The sequence below is a fragment of the Oncorhynchus mykiss genome, chromosome 16 (genome assembly GCF_013265735.2).
Source record: "Oncorhynchus mykiss isolate Arlee chromosome 16, USDA_OmykA_1.1, whole genome shotgun sequence".
Classification (NCBI taxonomy): domain Eukaryota; kingdom Metazoa; phylum Chordata; class Actinopteri; order Salmoniformes; family Salmonidae; genus Oncorhynchus; species Oncorhynchus mykiss.
In genome coordinates, this window is record NC_048580.1 from 44,061,278 (window position 1) to 44,080,168 (window position 18,891).

The 18,891-nt window shown below is 44.2% G+C and overlaps 1 protein-coding gene across 17 annotated transcripts in view; it reads left to right on the forward strand.

Annotated features, from left to right (window-relative positions):
• Nucleotides 1-18,891, forward strand: part of LOC110491067 (basement membrane-specific heparan sulfate proteoglycan core protein) — a 155,391-nt gene that overhangs the window by 55,312 nt on the left and 81,188 nt on the right. For 15 of the 17 annotated variants that reach the window (XM_036946987.1, XM_036946991.1, XM_036946995.1 and 12 more), the window contains exons 4-12: nucleotides 13,616-13,725; nucleotides 14,689-14,747; nucleotides 15,265-15,437; nucleotides 16,012-16,044; nucleotides 16,941-17,066; nucleotides 17,327-17,521; nucleotides 17,789-17,908; nucleotides 18,052-18,183; nucleotides 18,493-18,637. In XM_036946987.1, the coding sequence (XP_036802882.1) occupies nucleotides 13,616-13,725; nucleotides 14,689-14,747; nucleotides 15,265-15,437; nucleotides 16,012-16,044; nucleotides 16,941-17,066; nucleotides 17,327-17,521; nucleotides 17,789-17,908; nucleotides 18,052-18,183; nucleotides 18,493-18,637 (1,093 nt within the window). The remainder of the gene's footprint in view (nucleotides 1-13,615; nucleotides 13,726-14,688; nucleotides 14,748-15,264; nucleotides 15,438-16,011; nucleotides 16,045-16,940; nucleotides 17,067-17,326; nucleotides 17,522-17,788; nucleotides 17,909-18,051; nucleotides 18,184-18,492; nucleotides 18,638-18,891) is intronic. The other 2 variants (XM_036946999.1, XM_036946992.1) reach the window with 2 other exon arrangements.

Consider the following 18,891-nt stretch of genomic DNA (forward strand, 5'->3'; position numbering starts at 1 on the left):
TTGACCGAGTGAAAAACAAGAGAGATTTTCAGGAGTGTAGACAGGCTTAGTATATCTAGCTAGTTCACTTTTATATGCAAGTCAATGAGAACAAGATGGCGTTTCGGATTGATTTGTTTAAATATCCGTTCTAAATGTTTTTGGCTCTTAAATGGTTTTATTTTTACAAATGAGGGCTCATATTGAGTGTATTTGCATGTGTACATTTGAACCTCGCATATTGATATGTATTTTAGAAGGTTACTTTTTATGACATTTGTATCTAATGGTCGCATGCTAATTGTTAACCGCTAGCTAGCTTAGTGATAGGCGATAGCTAGCCTTTCATTTCACCCTAGCTAGCTAGCTTCTGTTATTGTTAGATGTCCAATGTTTTTTGTTCCATTTAATCTAAAGGCCTAACAGGGATTTTAATGTATTTTAAAATGTGTGAATGCGTTTGCTTTTGGAGGAATGTGAAGAGATACTGTTCTGCAAAGAGATGATTTTTGAAATAGGGCTGTCAGAGTTAATCAGTTAACTCAAATTCACTTTTTGTCATTTTAGTGCACTGTAAAAAAAAAAAAATGTGATTAATCACATTGTCTGAAAGCGTTGAACATACACTGAAAACATCCAAAATACATAATCTATACAGCTAAAAACAACAATGCGATGTCAAAGGTTGACATTGAGGTTAAAGAAAAGTGTGCTTTATCAAAAGAATAGGAATGAGGAAAGTTGTTTCTGTGAACTATCCTTTTAACACAAGTATAATATGGAAAACACATGTAAAATGGCTGTTTTAAAAAATAAATAAAAAGTTGTAAGGGTTTCTTCACCGAAATGGCTCAGCACTGAGGCCTAGCGAGCTGGATATGTCCAGGTAAGGAGTACAAAAGTCCTTCAACTGTACACCTCCTTTATTGAAGCATCCAGAGTTAGCCATGACTAAGCAGGTGAGTTACGGTTTGCTCACAGCATTAGCAGATCACACTCGCAGTAGTAGATTTAAAGTCTCTAAGCCTCCAACAGTCAAATTGGAGCACATGAGTGGTTTGTTGACCCATTTGAGGATTATAGATGTGAACACACCAGACACCACTTGGGGCGTGTTTGTAGTTCTCGGCCAAATCCTGCTGGGAAGCTTGGATTAGTGGCCTCAGGGTCAAATCAGATTTGGCAGATATGCATTACACACTACACAAAAGTGTATTCAAATACAAAAGGAAGTGGGAAAGTCTGAAAATATAATTGAGAGTATATGGGATTTCTGGGGTTTTCCGCAAAATAATCGTCTGATAAACCATCCAGTCTTACTGTCCTACTGTATTGACATGCTTTTCCTACACTGGAGTCTTTTTTTCTACTGCTATCACAAAGAACTTGCTATTTCTGGCAGTAAAAATGCATATTTTAACTTTCGCTCTTCAGTTCAGTTAGTGTTACAATTTGGACTTGTTGTTAGTAAATATCCATGACTAAGTACTGTATCCAATTACTCAGACAGAATTGTCTGTTTCAGAATAGAAAACATGCCTTGTCTGGCAGCGGTGAAGGCCGGGGCAACAGTGTGCTGTGCTCATCGTTCCATTTTTAGATTATTATATGACAGCAGTTGGGAAGCAACATTACTGATTTCCTGAGTTGGATTTGTCTAGTCAACGCGTTGGTGCCGAGTCTCCCTGTCCAGCGGGTTGTCCTTGTGGCATGTAGGCTCTCGGCTCTCCTTCCTCCCCCGTTTACATAGTGTAGAGTGATGGAAGTAGAGGTGCCACTTCTGCACCCATTATGATGCACATACTGTTGTGTTTGCTGTGTTGAAGATTTCCACCTTTCCTAGTCTCTCAGGGACCTAACATTTGAACCGGTTGATCTGGCATTTGAAGCTGTGTGAGAAACAAATCCAGAGTCTTTAACCGTTATTTTCAACCTCTTGTCTATTGTCTTTTGGTCCACTGAAGGTTCTGAAGTTCAGTTCAGCATGGTCCCTCCCAACCTCCTCTCTTGACCTCTGCAGCATATCTCAATACAGTTCTATGGGAGACATCCTCCAGCCTGTCTTTCATCTCTCGGTATTCCACTGGTTCACATGCACCCGCCTCCTTGCAGACATTCCTAGAGCAGCCAGAGAACATTGTTTAGAGCCATAGAAACAGAGGTTAGTTAGAGAGTTCTTCCCAAGGCTAATTTTAAACCAGAGGCTTCAAAATTCACTATCTCCAGTCTGACTCGGTCTGTCTTCCCTTGGTTTAAAGGCATTTTATCACAGACTACATTGACCTCGAGACTGCTTGGTTATTTATTGTTTTTTGTGATGTTTGAAATCACATCTGCAAACAGTAGGTGGAAATGTATATACAATGTGTCATGAATTCTTACACTAATTTATTTTAAAACAATTCAAACATACATAATTAATCCCCTTTAATCAATATTTGAAGTTATTTCCAGCAGAGTGACAACACTTGTTTAAGATGGGTCAAAGGGCCTCCAGGAAGTTTGTTTTAACTTTGGGGTCATGGGAAGATTCTCACAATGCCCTCCCTGTATGTACACAATTAAAAACATGACATTACATTTCACCACACATTAAGTGTGTGCCCTTAGGCCACTACTCTACTACCACATACACTACATTACCAAAAGTATGTGGACACCTGCTCATCAAACATCTCATTCCAGAATCATGGGCATTAATATGGAGTTGGTCCCACGTCTGCTGCTATAACAGCCTCCACTCTTCTGGGAAGGCTTTCCACTAGATGTTGGAACATTGCTGCAGGAACTTACTTTCATTCAGCCACAAGAGCATTAGTGAGGTTGAGCAATGATGTCTGGCGATTAGGCCTGGCTCGCAGTCAGCGTTTTAATTCATCCCAAAGGTATTAGATGGGGTTGAGGTCAGAGCTCTGTGCAGGCCAGTCAAGTTCTTCCACACCGATCTTGACAAATCAATTCTGTATGAACCTCGCTTCGTGCACGCCCCTTTCCTGCTGAAACAGGAAAGGGCCTTCCCTAAACTGTTGCCACAAAGTTGGAAGCACAGAATCATCGACAATGTTGTTGTATGCTGTAGCATTAAGATTTCCCTACACTAGAACTAACCACTAACCACACCATGAAACACATCCCCAGACCATTATTCCTCCTCCACCAAACTGTACAGTTGGCACTATGCATTGGAGCAGGTAGCATTCTCATGGCAATATCGTCCACTACTAAGTTGTCAGACCCAAATGGCTTGTCGTTTTTGATAGACAACAATCATTTTTTCACCTCTTACAACGTTGTCTTTCAAAATGTGGTCAGTTAGATTCTGAACTTGTTGCTGGCAGGTCATGCCCAAGTTTGCTAATCTTGCCAATGAAAAAATCATTAAAATAATTGACAATATCAGTGGGTTTTGTGATGAATAAGCCATCTGATTCAATGAATGATGGAGCTGAGTTTGCCTTTTTGCCAAAAATTCATTTAAGGTGGCCCGAAGCTTTTTACTATCATTATTTATCTCATTTATCTTTGTTTCATATCACAGTGTGACGTGTGTAATGTGTGTGTCAGTCATTGGCGTTGTTTGTCAGACTGCCTGGGCTCTCAGATAGTCACACCGACAGGGGGCAGAAGGACAAGCGGTGGCAGCTGCAGTTATGTTGGTGTGTTCTTTGTTGCGGTTCTGCTCAGGCCTTCTCGGAGGGGGTCACTGGTCACACTCAGACACACCTGCGTCACTGACGTGAACAGGGGGCAGAAAGCTGAGCAGAACTTGCTATGGGAGGAAGGGATGGTGTGTGATAGGAGGACTACTCATGGGAGGATAAGAAAAATAAAAAACTGTAGTATTTTAGGACACTGTCTGATGGGGTTAAGCATTTCAATTTCATCCCTTAATCCTTGATTGTTTATTAGTTCACAGTGCCAAGGTATTGTCTTTGATTATTATTCAGTGTCAGTGTGAATGGTTTTACTGAATGGTTCCCAAACTGTGGGGCCCAAAGCATTGTTTTAATATTCTTTTTTTAACAAATTCTTACATTATCTTCAGGAGAATGTTAGCCTGGAGTGTCGGTCACAATTAAATCTGTTCCTTACGTTTTTCTTCAGATTCAAGCATAAATAATGGCGCAGCCCTTAATTGCTGCTCTTGACAACATAATTTGCGGCTCCTGATAATAATCTGTTATGAGTTCTAACTGGTGACTGTGGCTCTGCCTGCACTCTTCTCTTCTTTCTCCTGAACAAACCCTCACATCTCGGTGCTGGCTTAGAACAAATAAAATAGGGCAGTCAAATTGAACTTGGTAAATTCATACACACAAATAAGAATGATATCTTTCTAAATGTTTTCCAAATGGAGAAAGTTTATTTTTCTCAAAATGAGTGATAGTTGCAAACGGTTATATTGGGCTTAATTTTAAGAGTTGAAAGCCAACTTTGGCATTATTATTATTCTAAAATATATGGTTTCTAGTAGGCTACAGAATTAGAGGAGGGCTGTTTCTCTGAATCTCAGGCAGTAGGCTCAAGAAAGCCCATTTGTCTCCCCAGAGGCAGCTTGCCTATCTTCCAGACTCTGACAAGCAGTAGCAGGTCTCTAGGCATAAGCAACATAAACACTTAGATTTTAGGAGGGTCAGTCAGGGTCACAACTTACTTTCAGATAGGCTAGTACAATACACAATGTGAAACTTCTCAATTTGGTATCAGCAGTTTTCCTCTTATGTCAGTCACTGACACTCACTCAATTAGCCCGTGTCAGCTAAAATGTTATCGATTGCTAGGACTAGCCAGCTATCTAAACCTTGTAGTAATCAAGGCCGAATTATTGATTGGGCATGCAGGCCCAAAATGTTAGCAACAGCCCTGAGTAGCAGCAATCTATCCCCTGAGTAGCAGCAATCTGTCCCCTGAGTAGCAGCAATCTGTCCCCTGAGTAGCAGCAATCTATCCCCTGAGAAGCAGCAATCTATCCCCTGAGGAGCAGCAATCTATCCCCTGAGGAGCAGCAGTCTATCCCCTGAGAAGCAGCAATCTATCCCCTGAGAAGCAGCAGTCTATCCCCCGAGAAGCAGCAATCTGTCCCCTGAGAAGCAGCAATCTAGGCCATAATTCTGGGGGAAAGCACTAAACATGTTTATGCAACATAATAATCACCCTTAGAATCCTTCAAAACCACTTTAATTTGTATTTAAAATGAAGAATATCTACAATACAAATTGCCCCCACCCTAGTCAAAAAAGGAATGTGACATTGCACAATAGTAAGCTGGCTTATTTTCCTTCATTTTTCCCTTCTTGATTTCAATATGAACGAGGAAACAGGTACTGGTATTTGTATGTACTCATTCTTAGTCTGAAAAAGGCAAAATTTAAGAACTACATTTAAATAGTTAACATGCTGTATATTAGTGTAACAATAGTAGCAGTTAATTTAATTGGGGGGGGGGGGGGGGGGGGGGGGGGGGGGCACATGATGTTCCGTCATGATGAAAGGGGGCATGGGAAGCAGCTTCCTCATCCACTCCAGCTCTGGGCCCTTGATGCTGCTACAGTCGGTTGTGCCAATAACAGTTCATGTTGCCTTGGAAAAGTGGACTTTTCCCTCTCCTCTTTAGCAAACACTTCTTCAAGAGATTTAGTTTACACCGAGTTTACACAGTTTGTTACGGTTTCAGATACAATTCTCAACTTATTAGTAGTAGTAGATGGTAACAAATCCATCTGTTTAATTGACCTACATTACTGACAGGATGTCAGTGGGGGGTTATCGCTGATGTCAGTTGGATATCAACTAATCTCTGTCCCGCAAACCTAATCCTGCATGTGTGCTCGTCAGGCCAGCAAGTCGATTTGGCTAAATATTAAGATGTACTTTGGATATAAATACTACGGAACATTCCAATGAAAATATGTGAATAGATAATGGTGGTTCACTTATCTAGCTGATTATTCAATAGTCTCAAGTTCCCTCCAGTGCAGAGTTTGTTTTCATTGTGTATTTCAGTTCGACATGGTTTCCTGCTCTACGTTTTGGGAGTAACCAACTGTCCATTATCATAGTGATAATCCTTCTCCTGGGATTCGCTAAACGGTTTACAGCTTTTCTTCCGGTAGTTTGAAAAAGCTCATTCACATTACCCGCTGAAATGACCAAAAAAATGGGAAACAAAACTACCCACAACTCTTTGATCTAGTAAAAACTCAGATAGTCACTGAAACAGTGTTTACCGTACGGAGTCGTTGACGGCCAACAGTAAGTAGCCCAGGACTTAACAGGAGAGTTTAGCCACGACCGCTCTGCTCTCTGCTCTTTTTTTTTTCTTTCTCTCATGGCAGCAATTTGACTGTGACAAGGATCGCAACATTTCCAGTAGCTCTTTGAAGTTGTGCAGATGCTTCATTTACACTAATTAGGTTGGGTCACCATGAACTGGACTACCGACAAAACCCTTTAGCCTTTGGGGAAGGGGCCGCCACCGCCGCCCTTTTGACACGCACCACACTGTCATTGTTCTATGTATTTGACAGGAACATATAGGCACTTCTATACTGCTTCTGGAGAATGTTACCGTGAAGCAGAGCTGGCTGAAGCCATCTTTCCTCTAGAGACGTGACTTCTGTTTTTAGAGCGTCAACTTACATCGATCCCTTCATTAAATCGTATGAGCTTCCTCGCCAAGCAAGGGAGGGGCATGCATCATAGATTCTCTCTAGTCTATTCAATGATATTGTCTCAGCGAAGGCCCGTGTGTGTTTCTGTGTGCGCAGCAGGGGCACGGCTGGATCCAGCATACCTACTTGATTATATAGGCTTCACCAGCAGTTCAAGTTTATGACAGGGGACTTGCAACAGACTCTGGACTGGAGCCTTTTAAAGAGTCCCTTCAGCTAGGATCTCACTGTAAGAGTTAGCATTGCATAATGATTATTATTGCACTGATATAAATGCAAATGAGATTTGTATTATTATTATTATTGTGTTTTTCTTTGCAGAATCGTCTACAGTGATATAATGTTTATTATAAACTGGGTAGTTCGAGCCCTGAATGTTGATTGGTTGACAGCCGTGGTATATAAGACCGTATACCACGGGTATGAAAAAACATTTATTTTTACTGCTGAAATTACATTGGTAACCAATAGCAATAAGGCACCTCAGGGGTTTGTGATATGTGGCCAATATACCACGGCTAAGGGCTGTATCCAGGCACTCCTCGTTGCGTCGTGCATAAGAACAGCCCTTAGCTGCGGTATATTGACCATGTACCACACCCCATAGGGCCTTATTGCTTAAATGACCTATAGTATAAATGTTTACACAATGAGAATTTATTCTCAAACTCTTGCTCAATGTCTTTCAGAGCACGTCCTCTGGTCTAACCAAAGCAATGGAAGAATGATTGAGTCATCAGAAAATAGTCCCATTGACGTCTTTTCCAGTGTGATATATTGCACTGGTTTTTAGTGAGAAATCAGTCCAGTCTCCCAGCCTTTTCCCTCCTAATGGGAACAACAGGAAGTGCCAACTCCTAGAGTCCGAAACCCCCTTTTTTTTACAGAGTGGATCCAACCATCAGAGAAGCAGGCTGCTTTCCAAATATCCCCCTCTTCCCTAAATAGTGCACTATTTTTGACGAGAGCCCTGTGGTCAAAAGTAGTGCACTACTTTTAAGGTTTCATTTTGTGACGCACACGCAAATGCAGAGAGTGGAGGGAAGTGTGTTCAGTCTGAAGGATTTCCATTCAGCTCCCAGTGATATATTGACATAATTCCCTAAGAGATAACCTCTGACCTTCTTCCCAGGACTCTGTCATGCAACGGAGCTTTGTCATTGGTTTTTCCATTCAGTGCGTTGGTCATTTATCATCAAGCTCACACTGGAATGAGTGGGTGAATGGACACGCATGTCAAAGGAGCATTGCAGATAGTATCACTCATTGCAGTGTGATCAGATACACTGCTGCTATACTCTTTAGATTCTACATATATGGAGGACTGTCATGTCAGATATTGATTGAATGTACAGTCTTTGTCATTTTATCATTACATTTGAAGTACTTTGCTCTGTGAATGGACATTAGCATTGAATGTATGGATCATTACAGAGGCACTGTAAATTAAAGACAACTGTTTAGCATTTTTACATTTTATCGTTATTAACATTGTAAGTTCCCTCTCTGTGACAAGTGGCATTGATGTCAGAGGGATATCACATTGCAGATACACTGCTGCTATACTAGATATAGTGTACAACTCATGCAACTCAGACTCGTGTGTTCTGATATTCATTAAATGTGTGTCTCATTTATCATCTGGTTCACATATGTCTATGTGACGTGACGTTAAAGACAGTGGGATGTAACAGATCTACTGATAGACTGCAACCACATTTCATACATTGTAGTTCCATTGGATTTACTTTACACATCAGGATTCTATAGAGAGAGCTCAAAAAGTGCTCGCACTCAAACCAACAGTCACTGGTTATCACAGACTTGTCCTTGTGCCCTACGAGGTATTTTCACACTGTTCACACGTCCCGACTTTCAATTTCCACAAAGCTCGGCCCTCCTCACAATTCATTCAGTCTGAATAGCCCAGGGACTTTTTCTTAGTTGTGCAACTGTTTCTGTTGAGAGAACTCTCTTGAGAAATGTTCTGTTCTTTCTAATCAACGCTTTCCATTTTTTCTTTCCCCTCACACTCCGTGCCACACTCACCTGCCTGGAGTAACTCTGTCCTTTTTCCTGATTCGTCTCACTTGTTCTTGTTTTCTCTTTTGTCCCCTATTTTTTATTTTTTATTATTGAACCTTTATTTAACTAGGCTAGTCTGTTAAGAACAAATTCTTATTTACAATGACGGTCTACTCCGGCCAAACCCGGACAACGCTGGGCCGATTGTGAGCCACCCTATGGGACTCCCAATCACGGCCGGATGTGATACAGCCTGATTCGAACCAGTGACTATATTAATTGCCTCTTGCACTGAGATGCAGTGCCTTAGACCACTGCGCCACTCGGGAACCCCCTATCTTCGACCCCCCCCCTACTCCCCTTACCATAGCACTGCTGGTGGAACCTCCATTTATTGGGGAAATTCTAAGCCCAGACCAGGCAGTCTTCAGTAAGTCTATCTGATCTCTATGTCTATTGTTACTATTTCCCTTCTCCCTCTATTCAAATACCTTGACGAATCTTATCATCATCTGCTCTGTTCAGCTAAACACTCTCATTTCCACATTCACCCCAAGACACCATTCCTGGGATTCTTGGTCTTGTGAAGTTTGAGTCCAGTCTGAAGTTTTTTTTTCCATTTCAGGCAGGCTGCAATGTTTTCTGTTGCCAATGGAAAATTATGGGGTTGTTGCGTCTTGTCATAGCTTTCACTCCCTCCCATTGACACCAGCATTTCCAGCTAAAAACATCTAGGTTAAAATAGGTTTTCATTTCTCTTTTGATGAGTCGCCGTGTGTCATTTAGTCTTGAAAATCATGTTACATGTTTCACACTACAGTGACTTCCAATATTCCCTTATTTCATTTTCAGGGTTGTAGTTTAGTTCCAACACTAAGCATGACTGAACTGGATAATGGATTGGTCCACCCCAATGATGCAAACAGATTGTGTGAAAGGATCACTGCCAGCCAGTAGGATTTTTGTATGTGTAGTGGAAAGCCAATATGAGTGTTTACACGCTAAAAAGAAAGGTGGCCGGTGTGTAGAAGGAAAAATATAGAGAGAGCTCAAAAAGTACTCGCACTCAAACCATAAAAAGGAAGAACTCAAGGAGGCAGAGATGCTAAAATAATATACTCACGTACTCCATGCTCAAAACAATGCAAAAGATGATAGTAAAAGGTGCGGGGGGGGGGGGGGGGGGGGGTGTTCTGCTGTTTCCCTGAAAGGTTTTTTGACATTCAGATTGTGTGCTTGGGGAGAGAGAGCACAAAGGGGTTCCAGTAATATTGGGGCCAGAAGTCATTCCCTTGAGCTCTGAAGCAGTCTATTCTGTAGAACAGGGCTATTTGGCTGACCACCAGCGGTGGGGGAGGGGACAGAGAGAGACCCTCGTACTAGGCCGATTCCCCGTGGGATGCCGTGGTGATACGACTTGGGCCTCGTTCTTGTAGGCTCATGGTCTCGTTCTTGTAGGCTTATGGTCTCGTTCTTGTAGGCTTATGGTCTCGTTCTTGTAGGCTTATGGTCTCGTTCTTGTAGGCTTATGGTCTCGTTCTTGTAGGCTTATGGTCTCGTTCTTGTAGGCTCATGGTCTCGTTCTTGTAGGCTCATGGTCTCGTTCTTGTAGGCTCATGGTTTCGTTCTTGTAGGCTCATGGTCTCGTTCTTGTAGGCTCATGGTCTCGTTCTTGTAGGCTCATGGTCTCGTTCTTGTAGGCTCATGGTCTCGTTCTTGTAGGTTTATGGTCTCGTTCTTGTAGGCTCATGGTCTCGTTCTCCCACACTCAAATTTTTCTTTCTCTATTTATGTCTCGTTCATTTTAACCCTCACGCTCTCTTCTCTTTCATTCTCTTACGCCCTTTCTTTCTTTCTTTCTTTCTTTCTTTCTTTCTTTCTTTCTTTCTTTCTTTCTTTCTTTCTTTCTTTCTTTCTTTCTTTCTTTCTTTCTTTCTTTCTTTCTTTCTTTCTCCCCCTCTCTCTCCTCCACTCCCCTGCCATAGGCACTGAATAGAGAGAAGGGGGTTGAAGGTCAGGCTGAAAGCGTCTGGGCTTTAAAGGCCAGCCTGGGGCGCGTGCTCAATCAGCTCTTTGTCTTTTGCTACAGGCCTCTCTGTGTGTTCAGAGGGGGGGGGCGGCTCGCCTCACAAAACCGCCACATTTCTGCTGCACAGCTTTAATAACTAAATGTGTTTATGAATTAAGAGTTTGGAATGCAATTTTTCCAGGCTCATTTTTTTTCTCCCCCGCACTCTCTCACTCTCGGCAGGCAGTTTCATCACCCTTGGTGGTGCTTGACGGGGGATGTTCCCGTAAGTGGCATTCGGCAGAATGCTCGTCAGAGAGAGGGATAGGAGAAGGAAAAGAGCGAGAGAGGGAGAGGACATAGAGAGAGTAGGCCAGGGAGCCCTCGTTAGCGTTAAGGGCACAGCCCAACGCTGTAATCAAAAACTCATGGGCACTGAGTGTGCTCACCAGGCCGTGACGTGTCATCAGAGCGGAGAGGAGACAGGGTAATTAATGTCTGTTACTGGGTGTGTGTGTGTGTGTGGGTCTGTTCGCTGCAGGGAAAGTGCCAAGGGTCAAATGAGGCCCTTTGGTCAGTATCTGTGGGTCAAATGAGGCCCTTTGGTCAGCCCTTTTGATGTTGCTTGTCTTCTGGTACTGTTTTCAAACCATACAATATATCCTTTTAGGCCCAGCTGACTGTATGGAACAGTCTACCATGTCCATGCCAGGCTATACAGCTGTACACTAGATAGTCAGCTCACTCTGTGGGTTTATTTTTTAGTCTTTTTTTAAAACCCCTTTTCTCCCCAATTTCGTCATATCCAATTGGTAGTTACTGTCTTGTCCCATCGCTGCAACTCCCGTACGGACTCGGGAGAGGTGAAGGTCGAGAGCCACGCGTCCCCCGAAACACAACCCCGCCAAGCCGCACCGCTTCTCGACACGATGCCCACTTAACCTGGAAGCCAGCCACACCAATGTGTCAGTGTGCATGCGCCCGGCCGCCACAAGGAGTCCCTAGAGCGCGATGGGACAAGGACATCCCGACCGGCCAAACCCTCCCTTAACCCGGACGATGCTGGGCTGATTGGGTGTCGCCTCGTGGCTCTCCCGGAGGCGGACGGCTGTGACACCGTCCGGTATCGAACCAGGATCTGTAGTAACGCAGCTAGCAATGCAATGCAGTGCCTTAGACCGCTGCGCCACTCGAGAGGCCTGTTCACTTTGCAACAAGAAGTGGCAGGTGTCATGGAGGAACCAGGCCAGCTTGTGCCAATGTCCCGTTGTAATTAGAGCAAACTAAGATCTGCTTTGAAAGGCAGATTCTCACCACCAACCATAATAACACTGCTGCCGGCCAGTCTGCCCTGTCACTGGCACAATCATTATCAGACCCCTTAGGGCCTCAACGCAATGGATGTGTGTGTGTGTGTGTGTGTGTGTGTGTGTGTGTGTGAGGTACTCTTAATCCAACTTTTAATTAAACAGCAGGGTTCCTAAAGCATGATGAACACACGCTGTCATTGTCATAAGGAACACAGCAACACGTCGTCTAGCAGTATGTAATTACTTCAACCGCAGAGAGGAAGGGAGGGGGGGGCTGAAAGAGAAAGACAGGAGGGAAGATGTGTGCATGTGTGTGTGTTCTGTTGACTTGAGGCCCCAGTCTAGGGTATACCCACAGAAAACACGACTCGTCAGTAGAGCCAAGGCAAGTAGCAACTGACTGTAAGAAAGAACCCAAATATTGACTTCCTTCCCCCAACCTGGACCAGGCCAGGCAGAGACCAAGCTGAACAGAAGCTGGCAGACCCAGGCCAGCTCAACAAGGTTGGCAGGGTTGTGAGCCGGCCTGGGCTATTTAAAGGAGGTGTATTTGTGAGTGGTATGGGAGAAGATGTGCGTCTTGGAAAGTAAAATAGATCTGCAATAAAAATAGACCCTTTAATAGACCATGTAATAATAATAAGACGAACCATTAGTTGTTGTTGCTTTAGTTGCTAGGAGACCAAGTAGAAAAGCAGTGACAGTAGCCTACAGTATGTCTACAGAAGGTGACACGTTATAAGTTGCATAAACCGACCATAGACCACCAATATGGATAGTACAGTATCTATAGTATGACCTACTTGAGTATGAACTGCATAGCGCCAGGTCAGCATAGCTTAGCTAGCCTCTGTTCTCCGTAGGCAGTAGAGCCCCAGCCTCTCTGATGTGTTTGACTTCATTGATGGGAAGGGAATGTCGAGAATCACTCACTGGAGCTTTTTTCACCTCAGCCGTTGGTATAGTAGTGCTGCTACCTGGGTTGGGGGTGTAGCTGGGCTGGGGGCTCCCTTCCCATTCAGTTTCGAACTCCAACTGTGATGTCACCTGTTCACTGTGAGTAAAAGTGTAGCTCGCAAGGTAGTGAGTGACCCACCGTTGCTGACAGTGTGCTTGTACTTGTGTGTGCTTGTCCACACATGTGGATGTGTGTGTATTTGTATGACAAGTGTTGACGTAAGTGTGTGTCTGACGTGCACGTTTTGTGTTATAGACAGAGAGTGTGTTTGTGTGTGTGAGTGTTGGTGCGGGCATGCGTGTGCATGTTTATGCCTGCTGTGCCTCTCGTTCGAGTGTAAATGCGGCCCAGTTGTTAGGTTTACTACAGACCACAATATGGAACTATGCCCCATCATTTGTACATGGCTCTGAATTTAGCCACAGTTATGTTTCTCGAGTTTCTTTCTCCAAACATAGATCCAAGTTCTGCCAGAGGCACATTGTTCCCAAACAGTAGCCAAGCATAACTCTAAATTAATCTCAATTCCGTTTGAACAAGTCAACACCACCAAAGGAAAATCTCATGCAAATGTGGCCTTGTGTACATTATGTTGGCCTTTATGTGCGCTGTGGTTCCTGTATGTCATTATGTGGTTAAACTAACCGTTGTCTTTCTGTTCTAGCGTACTACAGAGCTCTGGTGAACTTCACAGACTCCATCGTGTACAGGCCTGACATGGAGGACATCTACTCGCTGTCTTTCCAGGAGATTTCGGATGCGGTGGTGGACACGGTAGGCCTATTCTAGAACCATATACTGTACACGGCCTATTCTAGAACCATATACTGTACACGGTAGGCCTATTCTAGAACCATACACTGTGTACTGTACACGGTAGGCCTATTCTAAAACCATATACTGTGTACTGTACATGGTAGGCCTATTCTAGAACCATACACTGTATACTGTACATGGTAGGCCTATTCTAGAACCATATACTGTGTACTGTACATGGTAGGCCTATTCTAGAACCATACACTGTGTACTGTACACGGTAGGCCTATTCTAGAACCATACACTGTGTACTGTACACGGTAGGCCTATTCTAAAACCATATACTGTACACGGCCTATTCTAGAACTATATACTGTACACGGTAGGCCTATTCTAGAACCATACACTGTGTACTGTACATGGTAGGCCTATTCTAGAACCATATACTGTGTACTGTTCATGGTAGGCCTATTCTAAAACCATATACTGTGTGCTGTACCTGGTAGGCCTATTCTAGAACCATATACTGTGTACTGTACACGGTAGGCCTATTCTAGAACCATACACTGTGTACTGTACACGGTAGGCCTATTCTAGAACCATACACTGTGTACTGTACATGTTAGGCCTATTCTAGAACCGTGTACTGTACACGGTAGGCCTATTCCAGATATAGTGCACAGTAGACCTATCCCAGAGCCAAATAGATTCTCTACACTGTGTATCCATCCCTCCCTCCCCACAGGGGCTGTATCGTTTACACAGGCCAGGGCAGGATTCTCACACCTTGCATTCCACTGCCAAGTCATGTCTGTCAGCAGGTCAAATACTGTAGATCATTTTAGTCAATATACTTTATTGTACAATATACTACTGTACATCAATGTATGTAAGAGCACTTGTTAGGAACGTTTTTAAACTTGTTAAAACATCTGTATGCTCATTTGTACCCATCTAAGTATTATTTTCTCTCTTCCACAGTTGGAGTCAGAGTACAACAAGATCCCAGGCATCCAGACTGTAAATGTGGTCCTCATCAAGTAAGATCGCTGTTCACCTCCAGCTGCTGTGACTTACTTTACTTGCTTAAGCCTGGGTGTAACAAAGGTGCTTCAGGGAACCATGATCGCGTGACGAGTCGCCTTGTCTGAGATCTGAAGACTTGGTTCCCAGAGCTAATGCTCAGGCTTCATCTTAGACTCTCCTCTGGTTGATTCAGCAAACACAGTCTCCAAGCTGCGTGTAACAAATCAATGTTCTTAGCATGAGAAAATCATGATATGCCCCGGGCCAAACATAAATTCAAACGGGAGCACTGTACTGCAAAATATACATTTGAGTCATTTAACGGACGCTCTTATTTAGAGCGACTTACAGGAGCAATTAGGGTTAAGTGCCTTGCTCAAAGGCACGTCGAGTGATTTTACACCTTCATTCGCAACCTTTCGGTTACTGGCCCAACGCTCTAAACCGCTAAGCTACCTGCCGCCCCAAATCGTTATTGTCATCACGTCCGTCTCTAACAAACCCCCTTGGTTCTTGTCCTGGTCTGTTTAGGAAGATGCCCAGGCAGAATGGAGTGGATGTGCTTGTAGAGCTTGACGTGGGCTCTGACTACAACAACAACGAAAATCAGATCCGCAACGTGTTGTATGGAGTGGTGAAGGAGGGAACCATCGCCTCCTACATCACCTCTGTCCAGGGATTCCAGTTCAGACGCCTGGGAGAAGGTAAGGACCACATGGGATAATGTTGACTCCGCATGATCAGGGCTGTCCAGTGTACGGAGCGGCTTCCATGTAAGGAAGTTGTCAAAGGTATAGCATCCATTTTAGGAAGTTGTCAAAGGTATGGCATTCATTTTAGGAAGTTGTCAAAGGTATGGCATCCATTTTAGGAAGTTGTCAAAGGTATGGCATCCATTTTAGGAAGTTGTCAAAGGTATGGCATCCATTTTAGGAAGTTGTAACTGACATCTTCCTACTATAAATGCTGTACAAGTGAGAGCGAAAAAAAGGTCTAGTCTCATAGCTGTAGTATTCTTTATTTAATTCAGACATTGATCATATCTCATTACAATCTTTCAAGTAAGCTAGGCTAGCCAGCCCAAGGCATCAAGCTAAAAAAGTGCTAGGTGGTGCCCTCTTTTCACCGTTCTTCTTCACTATTTTGACTTCTCCTCTATAAGTCTCCCCATCATTCTGGCCTATTTCTGTTAATAAACCAGTACAAAATGAAAATAAAGAAAAAGGAGGGCTAGGTGAACTCTAAGTAGTGTCCTTAACTTGTCTCTCTGGTTTCTAGCTCTGCCCCTTGTGAACCCCATGGCTGTCCCAGGTTTGTACTGTACCATGCCGACCTGGTTTCAATGCTATTTGAAATCATTTTAAGTACTTTAGATGGGTTTGACTGAGCATGCATGGCTCAATGGAACCAGTAGAAAACTAGCAAAAGAGCCAACTCCAGGCAGACTGTCACTCCAGGCAGGCTGAAGCAAACGCTAAAAGTATTTGAAAGACTTCAAATAGTATTTGAACCCAGGTGTGGTACCATGCCTGCTGCACGGAGACTGCCAGAGCTGCTGTAGAAACGATATGACTGTTCTGTAGCTATTTCTGGATGAGGAGCATGGAGATGACGACTAGCTCTCTGGAAATCTGTTAGAGTTCACGCAGGATGTTATGCATGTGTGCACCTAGAGTAGATGTCTGACAACGTTTTGGTTTTTGGAATGCCCAAGAGGACTGCGAAGATTTTTGCATGGCATGAGGATAGTTACAGATATTGCTTTTTGCTAAAAAATAAATAAATATAAAACCTTCAGAGTTTCTGTAGTGTGTAAATCGGCAAGAGTTTCTTCAGAAGGATCTCAATTTGCCTATCGAACCAGGCCATGGTACACCTATGGTACAGTACAGTAAGCTGTTAGAAGCCCCAGGCCCAAGCATGACCTGCAGTGACCCGGGAGGGTCAGTGGAGGCTGGTGATAGAAGGACGGTTCATAGTAATGACTGGAATGGAATCAAACACATGGCGTCTGTGATAACATTCCATTCCAGCCGTTACAATGAGCCCATCTTACGATTTTAAAGTGACGCCAGCCTCCACCGTGGAAGGTCTCCTTGTATTAAAAAAACAGACTTTTGAACAGCAAGCGTTGTGTTGTGTGGTGGCCTTTTAGCCGTGCATGTCTGACCCTTGAACCCCACCCCCCCCTCCCCCGTCTCTCTCAGTGATCCCCAACCCTCTGCCCTGCATGAAGGATGAGCACACGTGTCAGGATGGGGGTTGTATCCCTCTGGAGTACCTGTGTGACAACAGACCTGATTGCAATGACATGAGTGATGAGCTGGATTGTGGTGAGTGGAAATGGCATTGGTGTGGTGTGGTGTAAATGGCATTGGTGTGGTGTGGTGGAACTGGCATTGGTGTGGTGTGGTGGAGTGTGGAGTAGTGGCAAAGGGTCTGAGGTTTGTTGTATCCTAAGAAGAGCGTTATATCTGGTTATTGCCTTGCTGTGGCTTCTAACACCATGGCGTCTACAGCATATCTCAGGGCAACTCTGGTTATGGCTGTGTGAACAGTAGTTATAAACTCTTTTTGATTTTGATCTGATCAGATCAGATTCAGCCTGGACCAGTGACCCCCACCCCTCCCACCACCACCCCCATCAAGATGTCCACACGCCCCCTTGGCCCCCTAGGGCCCTGCAAAGTGGACCAGGCCACCTGCCAGAACGGGGAATGTGTCCCCAGAGACTACCTGTGCGATGGAGAGAGGGACTGCTCTGACGGCAGCGACGAGTTCAGATGTGGTGAGAATCAGGGACACACACGAAGACTTCAAAAGTGCAGTATACGCACAGGGAGGCACACAGAAGGAGGGCGAGAGGGGAGGGCAATAGTCTTCTGTGTGCCCTTTTCTATCTCTCCCTTTCATCATCCTTTCACACACACACACACACACACACACACACGACCGTCAGTCACAAAGCTTTGCATCTGCTTCATGTCAACACACCTGATCAATGTGTCTGATTGATGAAGTGCTCCTCTGATCATGCCCCTCTGTCTGGCTCCAGGCACTCCCTCTCCCTGTGAACCCAATGAGTTCAAGTGTAAGAACGGCCGCTGTGCTCTCAAGCTGTGGCGCTGTGATGGAGACAACGACTGTGAGGACAACTCAGACGAGACCGACTGCCGTGAGTTCCACATCCCACGTTTATTGATTGAACATTAAAGGACCGCTTTTCTAGTCCTTAGACTAAAAAGCTCTTTAAATTGTGAGTTTCTTTGTTTACATGAATGACGATGAAGTCATTTTCTATCTCTTCTTGTGTTCCAGCCACCAGAGGTCCAGGTGACACGTGTGCCCCAGAGCAGTTTGTGTGCCTCAGTGACCGCACCTGCATCCCATCTAGCTACCAGTGTGATGAGGAGCCCGACTGCCCTGACCGCTCGGATGAGTTCGGCTGCAGTAAGTCCCTGACCACCATACCATCTCTCTCTGTCTTTGTCCCTGTCCGTCTTTCTCTGTCCTGTCTCTCTCTGAGACACAGTGCAGAATTGTCCATCCATGGCAAACAGTTATATTTTCCCAAACTTTCCATCATGTTTGTGCCTCACCAAAGAGATTGAGACCAAAAATAAACCACTGCCGTTTTAAATTGGGGTTGGGTAGTGGGGACTAGTTTTGAAATGTGTGTGCGCCATCATACGTCACACAGTGCATGCATCCTTGGCTTTATAGATGCTCATGTTGTTTTCTCATAACTTTCCCTTTAAGCTCCTCCCACAGTGACCAATCCCCCAGAGGAATCTATTGAGGCGGAGCGGGGGGAGACGGTGACTTTCAACTGTGTGGCAGTTGGTGTTCCCACCCCCATCATCACCTGGAGGCTCAACTGGGGCCATATCCCCATCAGTGGCAGGTGAGTTGGTACAGTCCTCCTACTCCTTCCAACCTTGTCTGGTTCACCCCATAACAGCTCTTATCACAAACTTAGTTCGACATTTAGGCCAATGGCCCCATTCTGAATGACTCCTGAATCGATGGGATGTTATGTTGTGTTTGAAAATGTGTGTGTGAGTGTTGGCAAACATTCGACTCTAGAAGATGACATTAAAGTTGATATGCATCATACAAGTATTTCATGTGGAGTTCTGAACCCCTCTGTTGCGTGAT